The sequence below is a fragment of the Littorina saxatilis genome, linkage group LG12 (genome assembly GCF_037325665.1).
Source record: "Littorina saxatilis isolate snail1 linkage group LG12, US_GU_Lsax_2.0, whole genome shotgun sequence".
Lineage (NCBI taxonomy): Eukaryota > Metazoa > Mollusca > Gastropoda > Littorinimorpha > Littorinidae > Littorina > Littorina saxatilis.
The window spans coordinates 26,084,559-26,104,291 of NC_090256.1; the positions used below are offsets into that span (position 1 = coordinate 26,084,559).

At 44.2% G+C, this 19,733-nt stretch overlaps 2 protein-coding genes across 4 annotated transcripts in view; one reads left to right on the plus strand and one right to left on the minus strand.

Moving 5' to 3' along the window:
* LOC138981621 (ADP-ribosylhydrolase ARH3-like) overlaps window positions 1–15,845 on the plus strand; it is a 197,769-nt gene extending 181,924 nt beyond the window's left edge. The window contains exon 8 of the transcript XR_011460675.1: window positions 15,161–15,845. The gene's annotated coding sequence lies outside the window, so the exon portion shown is untranslated. The remainder of the gene's footprint in view (window positions 1–15,160) is intronic.
* The window catches only part of LOC138981620 (ATP-dependent RNA helicase DHX58-like), a 33,579-nt gene that overhangs the window by 2,954 nt on the left and 10,892 nt on the right, over window positions 1–19,733 (minus strand). For all 3 annotated transcript variants that reach the window (XM_070354598.1, XM_070354599.1, XM_070354597.1), the window contains exons 8-16: window positions 18,391–18,560; window positions 16,625–16,817; window positions 15,987–16,149; window positions 14,551–14,646; window positions 12,877–13,064; window positions 10,653–10,791; window positions 2,924–3,027; window positions 2,132–2,258; window positions 1,343–1,510 (exon numbers count right to left, since the gene is read on the minus strand). In XM_070354598.1, coding sequence (XP_070210699.1) covers window positions 1,343–1,510; window positions 2,132–2,258; window positions 2,924–3,027; window positions 10,653–10,791; window positions 12,877–13,064; window positions 14,551–14,646; window positions 15,987–16,149; window positions 16,625–16,817; window positions 18,391–18,560 — 1,348 coding nt within the window. The remainder of the gene's footprint in view (window positions 1–1,342; window positions 1,511–2,131; window positions 2,259–2,923; window positions 3,028–10,652; window positions 10,792–12,876; window positions 13,065–14,550; window positions 14,647–15,986; window positions 16,150–16,624; window positions 16,818–18,390; window positions 18,561–19,733) is intronic.

The window sequence follows — 19,733 nt, forward strand, 5'->3', positions numbered from 1 at the left end:
GCTTGCGGAAATTGCACTCGTCTTGCCAGTCCATACAGCTGATGTGGAAAGAGGCTTCAGTGCCCAGAACAATATCTTGACCGCGAAGAGAAACCGCCTGCTCACTGAGACACAGAATATGTTGTTGAAGCAGAAGATAGAGGGGGAGAAGGAGAGGGATGATCAATACCTTTTTGACATTGTTTGCAGATGGAAGTTAAAGAAGGATAGAAAGCTGTTCAAGCTCACTGAAAATGATCACGTGTGACATTCTGAAGTGTGTGAAAGATCACTTGTCACTTGTGACATTAATTCTGAAGCATAGTGTGTGTGTGTGTGTGTGTGTGTGTGTGTGTGTGTATGTGCCAAAGATCACTTATGCCATTCTGAAGCATGTGTCTGTGTGTGTGTGAAAGTAACCCTTCTGAACACTGTTGCATTTAAAATATTAAAATAAATTTGGAACTGTTCAGTTTTTATTTGCCTTTATTCAAATATTCTCAGTCATCTAAAAAGGTTAGGTGCCATGATTGGTTCGCTTGATCTGAATGTCCTATTGTTTTTTTTTTGTAGTCAGGACATGATGTCCTATTAGTTTTTTTATTCAGGACATTTTGTCCTGTTGCCCTCCAGTCCTAGGAACATCACTGTGTGTGTGTGTGCGTGTGTGATTTGATTTTTCCATTCTGTTTGCATTTGTCTCTTGTAACTATTTGTGTGGTTGTAGATCTATAGGTTTTTGATTTTGAAAAAAAAGATATATGCCAAAGTCAAAAGAAACGGTTGGTTATGTTGTGCTGTTTTCTGTTTTCGTTGTTTGTTTTGTTTTGTTTTGTTTTGTGTGTGTGTGTGTGTGTGTGTGTGTGTGTGTGTGTGTGTGTGTGTGTGTGTGTGTGTGTGATTTTTCCATTGTGTGTGCATTTGTCTCTTGTAACTGTATTTGTGTGGTTGTAGATCTATAGGTTTTTGATTAAAAAAATATATATATATGCCAAAAAACATAAGTCTACAGAAAAAACCTTGTCTATTGTGAGAGACTAAAACGTAACTTGCTTTTAGATGGAATAAGAACAATTCTTCGCATACCAAAAAACAACATCCTGACCATTTTTTCTGTTCTGTTGGAATATTTTATGAATTGATTTCACAGATTGCCACTATAGTGATTGTTAAGAAATTAAGCCATCAAAACATTCCCACTCTGCATAGAAAGCAGCCAGACAGTTGATTTTTGGTGTGTGTTCAAGTGGAGGGATGGTCTTATTCCATGTAAAAGGCTGCCCGGATCTGAGATGGTATGTTGAATTTGTTTTAACACAGGAAGGTCTGTGCCTGCACTGAAACTCTCAGGCTGTGTTCCCACCTCGTGTCTGAATCATGCTGATCATGGTGGTGATGAAGTCGTAGCGGATGACCACATTACAGTCCTGGAAGTCCAGACCCTCCTCTGCCGCTGACGTGCAGATAAGCACCTTGTGTTCTCCCTGGTTGAACTTGTCCAGCACGTCAGACATTTGTGCCCCCGTCATTCCTGAACAAATTCACAATTTCATTACACGTGAAAAGAAAGGAAAGAAAAGACTTACATGATAAACCATGTCAATCACGCCATGCTCTCGCGCTGAAATAAAATCATGCCTCTTCTTCTTCTTTTTCGTTCATGGGCAAAAACTCCCTCGTTCACTCATGTTCTTGTACGAATGGGTTTTTACGTGTATAACCGTTTTACCTCGCCATTCAGGCAGCCATATGCTGCTTTCAGGGAAAGCCTGCTGAGTATTTTTGTGTTTCTATAACCCATCGAACTCTGACATGAATAACAGGATCTTTTCCGTGCGCACTTGGTCGTGTGCTTGCATGTACACACAAGGCACTAGCAGGTCTGCACATAAGTTGACCTGGGAGATTGTAAAAATCTCCACCTTTAACCCACCAGGCGCAGCCGGGTTTTAAACCAGCGACCTTCAGCATAGGAGGCCCATATGTCTTATCCACTAGGCCACTGCGCCTGTTGCTATCATACAACCGAAATACTACAAAGAAGTCCCCATGTCTTATAAATGGCGGTTTATACAATGAAAGAGAAGTCTTGATCTGTTTGAAATGGCCAATAAAATGAAACAAATCACGTTCAAAGTGTGCATATACTCACCACCCCGTCTTTCACCAAAAACCCTGCCTGGCTTGAGGCGCTTGAGGTCTGTGTGGCCCTGAATCCAGCGCTGCATGGCAAGGGACAGCTCTATGGTTCTCACAAACACCATGCAAGCACAGTCATCCTGCACAGCATTTTCATATTGTTACTGCTGGTTTACCTTCAGGCAATCTATTCAAGAAAGAATGAGTTTCAAGGAAATAAATAAAGTCAGGGGTCCTGGGAGCAAATTAGCTAAAGCATGTTGGCCTTGTAAATATTAATTTAACCACCTCTGGTGAAAGATAAATTGTGCATGTAAAAAAACCCCACTATTTTGTCCTTCTCACTTGGGTTGAACTGTATAACATGTTAGTTACAGGCACAATTCACAATTACAATTTTTGTGTGGTAGCTTTTGCGGAAATTTGGATTGCCTGTACCTTTAGCAACTCCAGGCTTAAAACGTCTGTAAATCTCTATTTTTTACAATTTTATGTTTGAAAGATTGATAATTTGTGTGACAACATTTCACAGGTAACCTCTTCAAAACCTCATTCTATCCTGATAATCTTGACTAAGCCACCACTATCACCGCTCACGTGAAAATTTGTTGATGAATTAATTTCAGAGATTGACACTGGTGTCCGTTTTTTTATGAAATTAATTTATTTAAAAAAATTGTTGCAGGTGTCCTTTTATGACAAGTATATCAATCTGTATGCTAAGGAACTACAGACAGTGTCTTTAATAATTGGGAGGTGTCATCCCACTGGAAGGACCTTACATTATGGGCACCCCTGCACTTACCTCATTTTTGTAAATCATAGTCAGCAGAATTCCTTCCAGCATCTGCAGTTTGGGGTTGAAGTCCTGAGGGTCTCTAGATGCTCTCTCCAGCTCAAGCTTGTGCTCTACAGCATAGGTTTTTTTAAAATAAAATGTCATGGATTGAAGCCCAGCTAGTAAGCCATTAAGCAAATTCTTAACCAATGCTGCAACAATGCATTAATAACATGTCACAAGATGTATTATGTGGATTTCTTCCAAACAGGATGCATGCAGTGTGTCCATTGACTATAGGCTTTGCACACTGTTGTTTCTTCTGACACAGCACACTAGTCCTTTTTTTTTTTAAATCAACACTTGTTTTTTTCCATTCCAAAGGTACATTTATTTTCTTCTTGTGAGGGTTTTACACAGGCTATGAGCATATCCCACAACTTCAACTCATGACAAAAATTAACAGCATTGCATTGTCATCTAAATAAAATCATGGTTAGAAAAGCATTGCTGCTTCCTGTGCAGAGTGGGATTTATTTATATTTTATTGAATTACCACAGTGAGTAACACCTATGTAAATCTGCTAAATTAATTCAGCAACAAATTTCAACTCGGTACAGAATGCAGCCACACTGTTGATTTTCATTTTGTGTCCAAGCGAAAGGATACTTTTATACCAAGAAAATTCCATGAGAAATCCTGGACATTCTGTGGTGGTGAACAGGATTGTGTACGTCAGAAGGACAGTACCTCTGAAGTCCTTAGTCTAAGCTATTCACAAAGTTCAGTAGGGACTGCAATAACCTTGATCTTAATTTTTACACATGCAGTATTAAATGGAAAATTTCCTAAATAAATTTTCATTTAATTAATATACTTACCCGAATCACATTAGCATTGAGTCACCTGAGATGCTTATCACTGAAAAACGCTTACCCGGCTAAAGAATTTAAAGGGAAGCAACCCCATCACCAAAACGAAAGTGAAAGTAGCTTTGGTAATGGGCCAGCACACCGGGAGTTACCTCCCATACGGGTGTATGCCACGTCACTTCCTCTAGGAACACGTGCCTATTATCATACGGCTTTAAAAAATCTTAAAACCATAAGCGGGGCAGGTGGGAGGGAATACAGTATGTGATTCGGGTAAGTATATTAATTAAATGAAAATTTATTTAGGAAATTTTCCATTAAATATCATATTCTTACTCCGAATCACATTAGCAGATAACATCAACAAGGCGGTGGGCTAGAAATGAATCAAAACTCACCATCAAGTTCTGGACAGGAACTGGCCTGCTGCTATGAGCGCTGGAAGGCCTCTGGAGCCATCCTGTCGAAGAGCTGTGACGTCCCGAAGATAAAAGTTTATGAAAACATCTTCGGAACGCCAATACGCAGTTGTCAGCACCTCCTCTAGACGTCTGGAGCGCAGAACTGCCAGAGAGGATGCCCACGCCCTCGTTTCATGGGCTCGGGCCGAGTCAAGTGGCAAGGAGGGCATAACCCCCCCCCTCTTTGTGCGACTCCACTCATAAGCCTGCTTGATGAGCGAGGACACCCACCGGGCCAACGTTACCTTCGACAAATCTTTCTCGCGCCTAGTAAGGAGAGAGATAAACAACAACTTCTGAGAACTAGACCGAATCGGCTGAGTCCGGGCTAAGTACAGACGAAGTGCCCTCACAGGGCAATTGACCGAATCGGGGTCACCCGGGGCCAACGCGCTGGTCAGAGCCTTAACTCTAACCAGCGGAGAGGCCTGCCCCGGAGACTGATTCTTGGCCAGGAAATCAGGCCGGAAACGCAAAGATGCGGAACCGTCCGGCTCAAAGGAGATATCTCCAGGCTGACCCGACAGGGCGTGGACCTCGCTACCCCGTCGGGCCGTAGCCAACAAAAGGAGAAACAGCGCTTTGCGAGTGACATTGAACAGACTGGCCTCGCTTAAAGGCTCAAAATCCGCAGAACGAAGGAATTCCAGGATTAAAAACAAGTCCCACTTGGGAGCGGGCAAACGAGCTTTAGCTTCCTTAAGAGCAGCCCCTTTAATGACTGCAGCTATAACGCCCCCGACTCGAACAGAAAGACCAATCTGCTTAAGAGTCGCCGAGATAGCGGAGCGCCGGACCCTCAACGAGGAGACTGAGGCGCCCTGTGAAGACATGAAAGAGAGGTGGTTAGCGACCTGAATAGAGCGCGGAGCCACCGAACTCACCCCTCTAGCTGAACACCAGGCAGTCCATGCCTTCCAGTGGGAAGCATAAACTGAAGAGGTGGACGCTCTATGCGAGCGAGCCACCAAGTCCAGAGTCAAAGACGACGCCCCAGAGCGCTTCAGCGAGTCCCGAACAACTTCCACACGTGAAGCTTCAGAAGACTGGGCTCCTCGTGTGGAATGCCTGTTCGGGGCTGCACTAGTTCCCCTCGCACGAGTGCGAGAGGAATGGGGGGCCCTTGGGCGAGCCGAAGAAGATCTGGAAACCAGACCTGCGACGGCCACAGAGGAGCGACCAGAAGAAGAAGGGCCGGCTCCTCCATCTCCGCTTTCCGGATTACTCGGCTGAGTAACGGAAAGGGAGGAAAGGCGTACGCCTCCAGACCCGTCCAGGGAAAGTCCAGAGCGTTCACTCGCCATGCCTGAGGGTCCGGGAATGGCGAGACGAACACCGGAAGCCTCTTTGAGTACCTTGTGGCAAAAAGGTCCACCAGAGGCTTTTGGACCTGGGCCCAAAGGCGAAGCAGTGCCCCGTGAGTGATCGTCCACTCCGACTGAAGCACTGTACCGGAACGACTGAGCGCATCCGCCAAAGTGTTCAGCCTCCCTGGAAGGTACCTGGCCGAGATCGTGATATGATGCTGAAAGCACCACACCAGGATCTCGCAAGCCCTCTCCGAGAGAGACGGGGACCGCAAGCCTCCCTGCTTTTTGATGTACGCCGCCACTGTCATGTTGTCTGTAAACAGACGAACATGTTTGGCGTACAGGGAGGGCAGAAACTTGGCCAGAGCTAGAGCAACTGCCTCTAGCTCCAGCAAGTTGATGTGCCACAAGGACTGCTCCGTCGTCCACAGACCGGAAGTAGTCTGAAGATCTGTATGTGCCCCCCAACCCTCCCTGGACGCATCTGTAAAGAGGTCCAGGTCGGGGAGGGGCACGACGATCGGAACACCTCTGCAGACCCACTCCGTGTCCAACCACGGAAGGGTCGCAGACTGGAACCATCCCTGCAAAGGGATGAGGGCGTCCCAGTCCACCAGAGGAGAGTCCACAAACGGCTTCAGCGCGAACTGAAGCGGACGTTTGTGGACCCGGCCCAGTGAAACCAGAAGAGCCATAGACTCCATCTGCCCCAAGATGGAGGCGAGCGAGCGGATGGAAGCCATCAGGAGAGGTAAAGTGGAGCGAATCTGAGCTTGGAGCTTGTCCACCCTTCTCTGAGAAGGCTGGACAGTCCAAGCGACCGTGTCGAAAGACATCCCCAGATAAGTGAATGTCTGTGACGGGGTCAGCTCCGACTTTACCCGGTTGATCGAGAACCCCAACGAGTTGGATTCTCGAAGAACCGTCAGGGTATCCTGCGAACAGCCGCTCTGGGACTGGTTCATGATGAGCCAGTCGTCCAGATAAGCCCGCAGACGGATACCCTGGGACCTCACCAGTGCACAGACCTGTCTCACCACCATGGTGAAAATCCATGGTGCGAGAGACAGCCCGAAAGGGAGTGCGCGAAACTGGTAGATCTGATCTCCCCACCGGAAACGAAGCCATTTCCGGTCGGCCGGATGCATAAGAATGTGAAAGTATGCGTCCGTGAGATCGATCGAGGTCACCCAGTCTCCTGGGCGGAGAGAGTCTCGGACAGAGGCTGGCGTCTCCATCTTGAATTTTATCTCCCTCAAGAAAGTATTGAGGAGAGATAAATCCAACACGGGACGCCATCCTCCTGATGCTTTGGGAACAGCGAACAGACGCCCGTAAAATCCCAGGGAGCTGTGGACCCGAACTCTCTCCACCGCGCCCTTCTGCTCCAGGGAGGCAATCTCCGACTGCAAGACGGAACGTGCTTCCTGCGAGAAGGGGGGCTTGAACCGCGGAGGCACTCGGGTAAGAGGCGCCTTTTCCTCCCGCCAGAGTAGACGGAAGCCCGATCTCACCACTCCCACAATCCATTGGCTGTCTACTACCGACATCCAACGAGAAAGTGCCCGGGAGGGGCCTCCCGCCATCACCAAGGTGGAGGGCGGGAGGGAGGTGAGATCGGGAGCGCTTCATTGGGGGTGTGGCTTACTTCCAGAGCCGCCACGCCCCCTCCCCGATGCCGTCCTCTTCTTCCCACCACGAGCGGCCGGCGGAGCCTGCCGCTTCTGAGCTGGCTTGGGGTTTGACGATGTCTGAGCCTGCTTCTGCTTAGAAGGCTGAGACTGTTTCACCCCCTTCAGAGTGTAGTCAAGGAACTGACTGTCCTTGTTCGACTGAATCTCCTTCTGTCTGGCATCCAGTGCCAGCGGACAGAAGAGAGACTCCTCTGAGACCGGGGAGACTCTCAAGGTCTCCCTAGTAGCCAGCTCCGTGAATTGGGACTGCGAGAGGAAGAGATCCCTCCTACAGAGTACCGCTTGGGTGTACTGCAGGGAGGAAAGACGCAATTGTTCCTCATTGACCTTGGCCAATGCGGTCAAAAGCGCAGAGACATCGTCCGCATTCTGTTCTTCACTGAGAGTGAAAGGAACCAGCGAATCGGTCAATGCCCGAGACAGAGCCCGAACGAGAGTCTCCGCAATGGAGGACAGTTCGATCTGCCGACGTCCAACCTCCTCAGCAGAGAGGAGGGAAGCCTCGGAAACCGGCAAAACCGAATCACGCTTGATCGGTTTAGTCAGAAGAGGCAGCAATTCCCGGGAAACCGGAAGGGTAGCCCTAGGGAGTGCAAAAGACGCCAGCCAACTCTGGCTCTGATTGGGCATGCCAAGCTTCCTATTGGCCGTAGGCACGAAGGAAGAGGCTTGAGCAGCTGAAGCCACCCACTGCTGAGCTGATTCCGGAACTGGACCAAAAGGAAGCAGTAACGGAACAGGCACTGGCCGAATACCACTCCCCGCATGTGCTGGACGAACCAGTGAATGCGAAAGTTGGTAAGCCACTGACGGAGACTCGGCGAACCGGAAGGAAGAAACATCTTCCTGTGCCGGCCGGAAGTCCGCCATGGCAGAAGGAACGAATGATGCGGAAGAGTCCGCAGCCACCACCCCTTCAGGAAAATAACGAGACGTTACTTCCGCCGCGACGTCAAGAACAGACTTGAGCTTCGACGGAAACACGCCCCGCGACTCCTCGCTGACCACTGATGGAGCATCAGAATAGTCACACGTGGAACCATGACCGAAGTCACCAGTTCCGGAAGCAGAAGCATGCCCTGGCAAACCGGAAACCGGAAAAGCCTGAGCACTAACGTCATCCTGCCGCCCAAAACCCTGTGAAGGTAAAGGGTAAGCAGGACGACCATCCGCAAAAACCGGAGCTGGATGAGCTGACATCACTCCCCCGACTGAGTGGAGTGATGCCTGCTCAAGCCTAGGCGCTTGAAAGCCGGAAGGCGCACGCTGTAATCCACTATCTGGTATCCGGAAGGAACCACCAGAAGAGGAAGAAGCGTTTCCGGCCGAAACCGGAAGTGTAGTCAACGGAACCGCAAAATGCGGAAGTGAAGACTGCACTGGTTGACTTCGCGATCCGGAAGGACCGGAAGTCAGTGAATACTCCATCCTGCCGCGACCGCCGTAGCGTGCCGGAGCGGACGGATCATCACTTCCGGCAAGTGCCGGAAATGCGGCAGTCGAAACCGACTGCCGCCGCTGTTCGATCAAGTCCGGGGCCTCGTAGGTTATCGCCGGAAATGAAAGATCAGCAAGGTATCGGTCGTGACCCGATGCGAAAGAGCTGTCCCCCGAAGGAGAACGTCCAGGCGCCTCACGAGGGCTATCGGACCAGCTCTGCTTACCAGCCGACGCTGAAGAGGGAGGACGCTGCTCCAAGCCGGAAGTGGAGGACAAAGACACGGAAGCCAATGCCCGGACGTCACTGCCAGATGCCGGAAACGCCGAACTGCTGGCGACGGAACGCTGAAATTCTGCCTGCACCAAGCTGCGGATTTCCGGAACCAGTGACTTTAACAGAGAGGAAACCAACGCACCTTGTCCAGGTGCTAACAAAGATGACGAAGTCTCCGATGTAGAGACAGGTGCAGAAGTAACAGTAGCGCTAGGCGCCGCAAAAGAAGCAGAAGTAGTAACAGCGCTAGGCGCCGAAATTGGTACAGCCAACAAAGTGTTACGCTCTTGGTCTGTAACAAGTAACGTTGCTTTGGAAGAGGAAGACTTAGACTTAATTTTCCCCTTGGGGTCCGACTTGCCACGGCGCTTGTCTGAATCAGACATGTTGACAACAACACGTGGCAACGCGAAAAAAAAAAAAAAAAAAATTTACTGAAACATAAGTCTAAACGACTGGAAAATTCAGTAAACACACGCACTAATGCGTTTACAAAATACTATAGCTAAACTTGCCCCACAAAAAGCAGAGGCACGGAGAGCTACGAACAAAGTCACACGAGCTAGAAAACTAACTCACACAACAAAATGGCGACACGCAAGACACTGACACGAACGTCAACAACACGTGGCAAAGTAAAAAGATTTACTGAAACGTAAGTCTAAACGACTGAAAACACAGTAAACACACACGCTTACGCGTCAACAAAATACTAAAGCTACACTTGCCCAAACAGAAAGAGGGCACGCAGAGCTACTAGCAAAGTCACACGAGTTAGCTAACTAACTCACACAACAAAATGGCGAAACACGCAAGTCACTGACACACAAGTCCGTAAAAAACGGACAACGTACAGTAACGAAACAGCGCAAACAACCAACAACAAACGGGAACGAGCTCACCAAACTGTAGGCAAGGCGAGCAGAAAAGCTGGGTAACGTGGCCGGCGGGTGTCACTCAAACACACAAGGTCAGCCACAGAGCGTCAAAAAGTGAACCGTCCTCTCCGAGGTGAAAAAGACGTATGATAATAGGCACGTGTTCCTAGAGGAAGTGACGTGGCATACACCCGTATGGGAGGTAACTCCCGGTGTGCTGGCCCATTACCAAAGCTACTTTCACTTTCGTTTTGGTGATGGGGTTGCTTCCCTTTAAATTCTTTAGCCGGGTAAGCGTTTTTCAGTGATAAGCATCTCAGGTGACTCAATGCTAATGTGATTCGGAGTAAGAATATGATATTTAATGTGTCCACGCTGCTAATTCCATTTCTCATTGCATTGTTTACCTGATCCCATTTTGCTGTTGATACATGCACTCTCTGAGTTACTAAGCCATAAATCCAAGAGCAAAATTGCGGAAGGTATTATGGTATCACTAGAAGTTCTCTCTCTCCCTTCATTTGCTGTTCCATACTACAGTGGCATACCTGTGATGAGACTAGGATACCCTGGGGGCCATCCAAAAGTGTCCCTACATTGCACCATCTGATGGTGTCCCCTAACAAGGTGTCCTGTCATGACAGGGGCCTCAAATTACAGCCCGTTCCACCGTATGACTTGAAACATTTTCACTTTCGTTTGTCACCCACAGCTGAGTGAGAAAAGCTTTTAATGCTCATCTAAGTTCCTCACAACTTAAATCTCATCCCTCTCTTTCTCTCTCACACGCACACACCCACACACGCGCGTGCACACACACATATACCTCTGAAGTGGTCAAGAAGCTCTTTATCAGTCTTTTCCAAAGGCTGAACTGCATCCATCAGACGTTCTTGTTCCAGCAAATATTCCAGGGCGTAATGTGACTCGCAGTCTTCGTTAAGCGTCAAGCACTTCTGATACCTCTGAAAAAAGTTAGGAAACACATCAGTGAGGTTTTGTGGATACACTCTGTAGGATGTTTGGCATCCTACACTCCCTGCAGCTCCTACAATCAACACGCATATACCATCCCATTAAAATCGCAAAAGTTCACTTCAATAAGTTCAGGCTGTGGACTACATAGTTTTTATTTGTTTAACTTTGCATAACACTATTTCTTTCATATTGCTTGAGCTAGCTGGTACATATGTGACAATGTGCACTTTTAGTGCCCTTACAGCCAAGTGCCCTTACAGCCAAGTGCCCTAACAGACTTTTGCCCTTACAGCAAGTGCCCTAACAAACTTTCTGCGCCTTAGCAGACGACACGAACTTCTAGTCTACACAGCTTATTTACATCTTAGCAGCGGCCATGTTTTATTCTGCCTAAAATCTATTTTTTAGATTGATTGAGTTGCACGTACTCGTTTCTGTAATCTAAGGCTATATATTACTTTTAGATGTCAATAATGAGTGGATATAGCACATTATGTTGTTGCATGTTCGTGCTTAAGTACTTTTTAAAGCCCTGTTGTTCCTTAAATTGCTTTAATGTTCGATCAGTTTCGACCCAAACCTTCGACGCTATCTGAGTGTTAGCGCCAAGTAGGTGACGGCTGGAATTCCTTTATTATCTCCATAATTGTAACTTTTTCATAAATCTAACTTAGTGCACTCCATTTCTTATTCCCTTTAGATACTTTTTGAGTTAAAGTGCATTAATAAATGTTTGGATTAAGTAAATCAAAGTTTTCCTCAGTTTTACCGGTGTCTCGCTATGTGACGTCACGTGCGTCATTTCGATGATCTGTGTTTCTTTGTCAAGTTTTACGTCACATAACTTGTCATAAGTTCCATTTTACCGCAAGAATGACATGTATGGAAAGTTCAAGAGTTCATTTTGTAATTGAGTTCTTCTTCTTCTGCGTTCGTGGGCTGAAACTCCCATGTACACTCGTGTTTTTTGCACGAGTGGAATTTTACGTGTATGACCGTTTTTTACCCCGCCATTTAGGCAGCCATACGCTGTTTTCGGAGGAATTGTAATTGAGTGAATTGTATTTGGTACAGGGAGTGGTTTACTTTAGCAATCTTTATTTTGCTGGGTTTTGATCGTTAATCGGTTATTAATTATGAGTAATTAATCATAATTATTTTTTGATCTGGACTTCCAAAGTTATATTTTATAACAAACCGATTTCAAATGTATGCATTTTCCGTAAAGTTATCAGCTGTCAAAGATCCTAAACAAACACAAATTTGGCTAGCATACAGTTGTAGACAGCCGTTCGGGGAGTATTCGAGACCGCTTCCAGAACAGTCCGCGTTGACAGTATAAATAGCATCCCGGTACCAGCATAAGCATTCAGTTCGTGTCTCGACTCCGCTGACAGCTGACCACTCGCTGCGATAGACTTAGCCTTGATTTCAGAGTATTGTGGTAGACCCAGGACAAAAGAGGCATATGCCCATTTAGTGGATTTGGAGTCAGGAGGATTTAATCCAAATGTAGATCGGTTCGTTGTGCACCTGTTTTGATGTCGGCAAAGAAGGGTTGAATTCACTGTAAGTAAACAATGATTTTCTTGTTTTGTTTACTATGCCATTTGTTATTACTTGATAATGAATGTATTACTACTACCTTCGGCCTTGGTCAATAAATATGAAACAAAAGAAGATATGCTCCCCCTCGGACCGACGAAAAAGCTGGTCTGTCAACAACCCATCAAACATCTTATAATATTTCAGTTTTTGTGTTGCTGCTGTTGCTGTTTGCATTCCTCAGCTGAACATACTGAGGGTTATGAACTATCTCTTATATGTACACAAAGTATAATGCTACAACTACGAATGACTGTGTGTGATACATGAAATGTGATATGAATGCTGTTTTTATATGTTATACTCTTACTTTCTGCCTATGTCTTAATCCCAAGCGCAAGACAAATTCTTCTATGTGGAAATTGAAGCCAATAAAATTTGAGTTGAGTTGAGTTGAGTTGAGTTGAGTTGACTGTATTGACTCTGACATTTCCAAATGGCTGTACTGACACTGAGCAATGTCTCACCTGCAGCATCTCAGCACATGAGAAGAACATGGTGAAGAAATCCTTGTTGTCCTCTGCTACAAAGTTGAGCTTCGTGTCCAGACTACAGGCCCACTGTGTGTAGCGTAGTGTTGCTCTGTGAAGGTCTGGAGCCGTCAAGATAATCCTCAGTTGCTCTTGCACCACTGGGTCCTCATGCTGAGCCACGTCTATCAACATACAAAACCAGTAGTTCCCGTTGTTCCTGCATTTCAACCTTTTTTTCAAGCCCCTCTCTTTCAAGACCTCCTCTCTGGAAACACCCTCTTTTCTCAATAATTATTTGTTAAAAAAATGATGGTTTTAAGGCCTGAGAAATTAAAATTTAGTCCAAAATTTTTCAAACCCGTGTTTTAAATACTTTAACACCATTGAATCATTGTGAAATGTTCATTTTGTCAATTGAATATAATCCTCTTCCTTGCAATAAAGTGCTGATTTTAAAACTGATTTATAACATTTGACATAATTGTGAAATCTGTAGACACTGTTTTGTCACAATCATTTCTTTTTAACATAGTCCCAAATTAATCCCGTGGAAGTGACATCACATACTGAAAGAAAAGTGACTGTTTGAGTTAAACTCTGTGGGACAATGAACCTCAATCCGGTTATTGACTCTCAGTGACCATTTTTTCATATCTAATTGAAAAAAAATCTCTGTCATCATGTGGAAGGATCTGTTTAGACTGAAATGAAACAATTTCAAAACTCTTTCTTCGTTATTCTTGGAGATCAATGTTTTCCCAAAGACATGGGCCACCAAAAGAAAACATAAATTTTGACCCATAAATCATGCAAATAACACTTTTTGTGACACCCCCAAAAAAGACTAACTTTTCTGATTTTTTTTTAACGATTTTTTATTTATTTATTTTTTTATTTTTATTTATTTACGAGGATTTATATCGCGCACGTATCTCACCACACAAGGCAACTCAAGGCGCATGTTACCTATTAATGCCGTGTGAGATGGAATTTTTTACACAATATATCACGCATTCACATCGGCCAGTAGATCGACTGCCTTTAGGTGCTGCATCCACCTTTCACGGCCTATTATTCCAGGTCACACGGGTATTTTGGTGGACATTTTTATCTACGCCTATACAATTTTGCCAGGAAAGATCCTTTTGTCAATCGTGGGATCTTTAACGTGCACACCCCAATGTAGTGGACATGTAGTGTACATGATTTCTCAGGAACAAATGAAAAGCCTTGTACCCTCAAAGCAAACAGCCTGTGTAATACTATTTTCAAAATGTTCTTACTGAAGTATACACACAATCTTAGAAAGATCTGTGACAGCCAACTTCGGCTATCTGGTACATCTAATTTTCTGTTTCTGAAGCTCCACTGTATTATATAGGAGAAGTCACACTGTCTTTTTAAAAAACTTAATTTCAACCTCTTCAGACAAACAGTCACAATTCCTTCAGTACTCAAGCAAACCGCTACAAACCACAGTTACTTGTGTTCACTGACGAATGGCTTGCCATGTACACTCACATTGTTAGCCCTACACTGAACAACAAAAGCGGTATTCTATGTTCAATTCAGAGATATACAAATTACGCTGTACACTTCGCGTTCTCTGCATGCCTCAAAGTTCATCAGCCTTGACCTCCATTCTGTCTCTCTCTCTCTTTTACTTACATGAACTGCTCATCATCTTGTCTTCTATTGTCTTCATCATCGCCTCGATAATCTGACGAAAATTGTCGTTTTTGCGGTTTTTACATTTGTGGATCTCTGCAAAATAGAAAACAACTTCGACTTCACAAAATATAATACAAAGTATCATCAGAATCATCTACATAAAAAATACAAACTACTTAGGCTACACTTATAAATGGAGATAATATTCAGCAAGAAGATGCACACTTGACAAATTTGTGATTCAAAATCAGGGAAAAAAGGATAACTTGACTGTGATCTTATGTAGTCTGAAATCGCATTCCATGCTCAAAGATTCCACCTGAACATCCTCAGTATCTTGCAGAACTTTTTGTTAGTTTAGGTGTCACATGTAATAGTGGAAATGACCATGTTTGAGGTGAAGCAAAATTTCAAATTTAAAGGTACCATCCTTCTTCTGTTATAACCATCACAGATCTGTTAGGGTTCTCAGATGGTATAAGAACATTCTTTCACTTGAAAGTCATGGCTGCTTCTTGTGCAAAGTGGGAATTCAATACCTTAAACTGGTCAGTCACAAAATCAATTCATAAATAAAAAGTTCCCATCCTACACAACTAAGAACCAGGTACCGTATTTGACGGATTACAAGACGCACCGTTTTATAAGCCGCACCCCCGACTTTTAAAAAAAAAATTGGGACGAGCCACGTATAGGCCGCGTCACTATATTAGCCGCCGTCGAAAAAAATATAATCAGATCGTGTCAATCAATCAAAACAACCAGGCAAACGAAAGTACGGTATTTGGCGAAATCGGCTCCGAGAATAAACAAGTGAAACAAAGAAGAAAAGTGAAAAAGTTTGAAGAAAAATATCACACACACACAATTTGTAACCAACACACACATGTAGTCCCGCCCGGAATAAGCTTTTTTGGGATGATTTACGACTTTTGCGCACATTTCGAGCAGACGAAAACACAACATGGCGGCTCTCGCTCCTCCAACTATCGCGAGACACAAAAAAACGAAATCTCGCGCGCGCGAGATCCTGATACATCCGGTGTTTCTCTGTACGCTATCTTGTCATGACGACTTGTTGACAAACGAAGATTCGCGAAGAAAAGCGCCGAGTCTTGAGTAGAAAGCTAATAAAGTACCGGTAATCGCTAATCGAGCGAAATGAAAATCCGCGGCGACTTCCATTAGGTGAATGCTATTCAAGTTTAGGTAACGTTTTAGCCGCATCTTTTTATAAGCCGCAATGCGATTTTTTTAAATTTTTAAAGTCGCGGCTTGTAGTCCGTCAAATACGGTAGTTGATGTTTGGTATGTTTCCACGTGGAGGGATGGTTTTATCCCATGTGAAAGCAGAGATAGATCCGAGACAGTGAGGGCAATCATTTAAATGGGAAGGAATGCATGTTAAATGTACATACTTTACTGTAACCTACCATGCTTGGGTTCATTGATGCTGAGCTGAAGTGCCGCTTTTTGTTTCTTCACAGTGCATATTTTCTCCACATTCATGCTGAAGCAGAGCTCTTTGATATGCTGGACTGCCTCGTCCATAGTTTTACCTTTCCCTACACCTGGGCTTGCCGTCAGTCCAATCACCTTTGATAAACAGTTATATGTACATGTACAAACTTTCATGTGTGTTTCTGTCCTTATTAAAATTTAAAAAAACAAGAAGTCAAGTTTATGGAATGTTTGGTTATAGACAAAACATTTCCTAGAACTTAAATAATGATAAAAACTGATGACTTATCTCTCTGGATATTGCCCCTGTGAAAGGTCATTTTGCTTCCTGCGATATCACAAGAAGCAACATCTAGAGAAAAGTCATCAGCTCAGGTCACAACAAGGGGGTTCAACTGTTTTCCAAAATAAAAACAGACTCATCATTGAAGTAAGAAATGAAAGCATAATCAGTTTTTCCAAACGTTGCTGCCCTGCTGTCAATCGAGGAAACTTACAATTTATACACAGCAGATGAAATGTATATCTATATATATAAAAAGGTGGCTAACAAGAACTTTCAGAGAAATGGCTTCCCACAGACAATCATTTCACTGGATCTTCAGCATACCTGAGGCATGCCAGATGAGAGGTTGTTCGCAAACTTGGCATCCATGTAGAGGTCCATCAAGTTCTTGAACTCTTTTCTGCCGTGCGTGTGATGACACTCGTCCAGCACCATGAGAAAGAAGTCGTTCAACTGCACACCCTCTCTCCGCACTGTCTCCACCAGGCACATTGGCGTCATCACAAACACCTTGTACCTGCCAGCAAAGACACAGCTCCAATAAGATTCATCACAAACATGCCACAGGGACAACAGTTACAAGGTTAACCTGCCCTAGACACATCAGGGTTACCATCTTGTACCTACCAGCAACAAAGTTAAAACAAGATTAATCAAAAACACACAACAGGGACCGCAGTTATGTGGTTGACTTTCAGAGGATTCTAAAATGGAGCCTTCTGGTAAAGGATGTTTCAAAATGCTATGTGAGAAGAAAACAAGTCGCGTAAGGCGAAAATAATAATAATAATACGAATATTTATAACGCGCACATATCTCACCAACAGGCGACTCAAGGCGCACATACACTCATTCACACACACGCAGACTTAAAGTCACCAACACACACACACCATCAACCATTAAAATATGTACAGTTATTCAGGGTGGGATGGGGTGGGCAGTGTAGAATGCATGTGGAAACAAGTCGCGTAAGGCGAAAATACAACATTTAGTCAAGTAGCTGTCGAACTCACAGAATGAAACTGAACGCAATGCCATTTTTCAGCAAGACCGTATACTCGTAGCATCGTCAGTCCACCACTCGTGGCAAAGGCAGTGAAATTGACAAGCCAGAATAGCCCGGTAGCAGTTGCGCTGAGCAGGATAGCAAGCTTTTTTGTATCTCTATTCTTTTTAACTAACTGAGCTTGTTTTTAATTCAACCATATCATATCTATATGCTTTTGGAATCAGGAACCAACAAGGAATAAGATGAAATTGTTTTTAATTCGATTTCGGAAATTTAATTTTAATCCTAATTTTCATCTTTAATTATCAGTGTTTTTTTTTAATCCGAATATAACATATTTATATGTTTTTTGGAATCACAAAAAAATGAAGAAGGAGAAGATGAAATTGTTTTTGGATCGTTTTATAACAAAATAATGTTAATTACAATTTTCAGATTTTTCATGACCAAACTCAATTAATTTCTAAGCCTCCAAGCTGAAATGCAATACCAACGTCCGGCTTTTGTCAAAGATTGCTTGGCCAAAATTTCAATCAATTTTATTAAAAAATGAGGGTATGACAGTGCCGCCTCAACTTTTACACACAAAAAAAGGATATGATGTCATCAAAGACATTTATCGTAAAAATGAAAAAAACGTCTGGGGATATCATTCCCAGGAACTCTCATGTAAAGTTTCATTAAGATCTACATTGAATCGCTCTACACACACACACACACAGACACATATACACCACGTTCCTCGTCTCGATTCCCCCTCTATGTTAATACATTTAGTCAAAACTTGACTAAATGTAAACACAGAAGAATAGGATTCTGTTGTTCACAGATGATTGGTCACCTTCACGTAAAGCACAATAACTACTTGCTTTTGCCCAACATCTTATTTGAAACCAAGAACTAGCCAGTATCATACCACTGGACATAGCAAAGTGCTGAGTGATACATGTTCATCAGTATAATAGTTATGGTAAAAGCATTGGCCCATAAAGGCAACTGCAATGTATGGATGTAAATCCTATTTTTCTCTCATCAAAACAAGCTTTCAATGTCTGAAGCAGATCAAGACCTAACTTACAAGGTCAGAAGCTCTGAAAAGGGGGCATTGTTGCTTCGAGATCGGCCAGTGCGAAGATAAGTGACGTCAGGGAAGAAATATTTGAACCGCTTGTACTGCTGCTCTACCAGTTTGACTTTGGGTGCCAGAAACACAACAGGCTTGAGCGGTCCAGGGCGTCTCAGGTACTCCTAAACAAAAGTAAGCTAATCAGTCATAACAACAATAATAACAATAACAATAACAGCACTATGTAAATTTACCCTCTCATATCACAGGAGTTGGGTTTCACAGCAGAGTAATCACATTACAAATATTCCACACACACCTTCACACATTGGTTTTTTTTTCGTCATCACATTACATATATAGCTGCAAGCAATCAAAAGCTGTGTAACATGTACCTGTACACCTTTGCCAACCATTGGCTTGGTTGACTATGGTACACGAGTTGCTAATTGTATGTGTGGTGTGCAACATTGTGGCAGATGTGGCACAATCACATCCATGTCTGTTTGCTGGTTAAGTTAAGAGACCTGATAGGAGATGTTTGCATACTGTTTTGGCTGGTAAGTGGTCTGTTCATGTATAGAGAAAATGATCTAAGGGTGCTTCTGCGTGTACATCAGTAGTAAAAAAAAAAATATATATATATATGATCAAAAATGATGTATACAGAGCAACAAAAGAAACGCGAAAAAATTCTGCAATGTTTGATTGACAAAATCTCGAACAATTTATAGAGTTAGAATTATCAAACCACAAAAGTTTGATGAAGGCATGTTTGACCTAACTGTTGTGTGATTATTTTGATGATGTGACTGTTTCAACCCACGGGACAAGCAGGTTTAACCTTAAGGAAGTTTTGGAGGTATCGCTCAGTCAGTCTTCATCGCGCTCTCTGGCCACAGATTGGACACTGGTGGCTTCCAATCTTCTTTTTCTTCTGCGTTCGTGGGCTGAAACTCCCTCGTACACTCGTGTGTTTTTTTGCACGAGTGGAATTTTACGTGTATAACCGTTTTTTTTACCTCGCCATTTAGGCAGCCATACGCCGTTTTCGGAGGAAGCATGCTGGGTATGTTTCGTGTTTCTATAACCCACCGAACTCTGACATGGATTACAGGATCTTTTTCGTGCGCACTTGGTCTTGTGCTTGCGTGTACACACGGGGGTGTTCGGACACCGAGGAGAGTCTGCACATAAAGTTGACTGAGAAATAAATCTCTCGCCGAACGTGGGGACGAACTCACGCTGACAGCGGCCAACTGGATACAAATCCAGCGCGCTACCGACTGAGCTAAATCCCCGCCCCTGGTGGCTTCCAATGATGTTCCTGGTAGTGTCAGTGGCTGTATTGAATC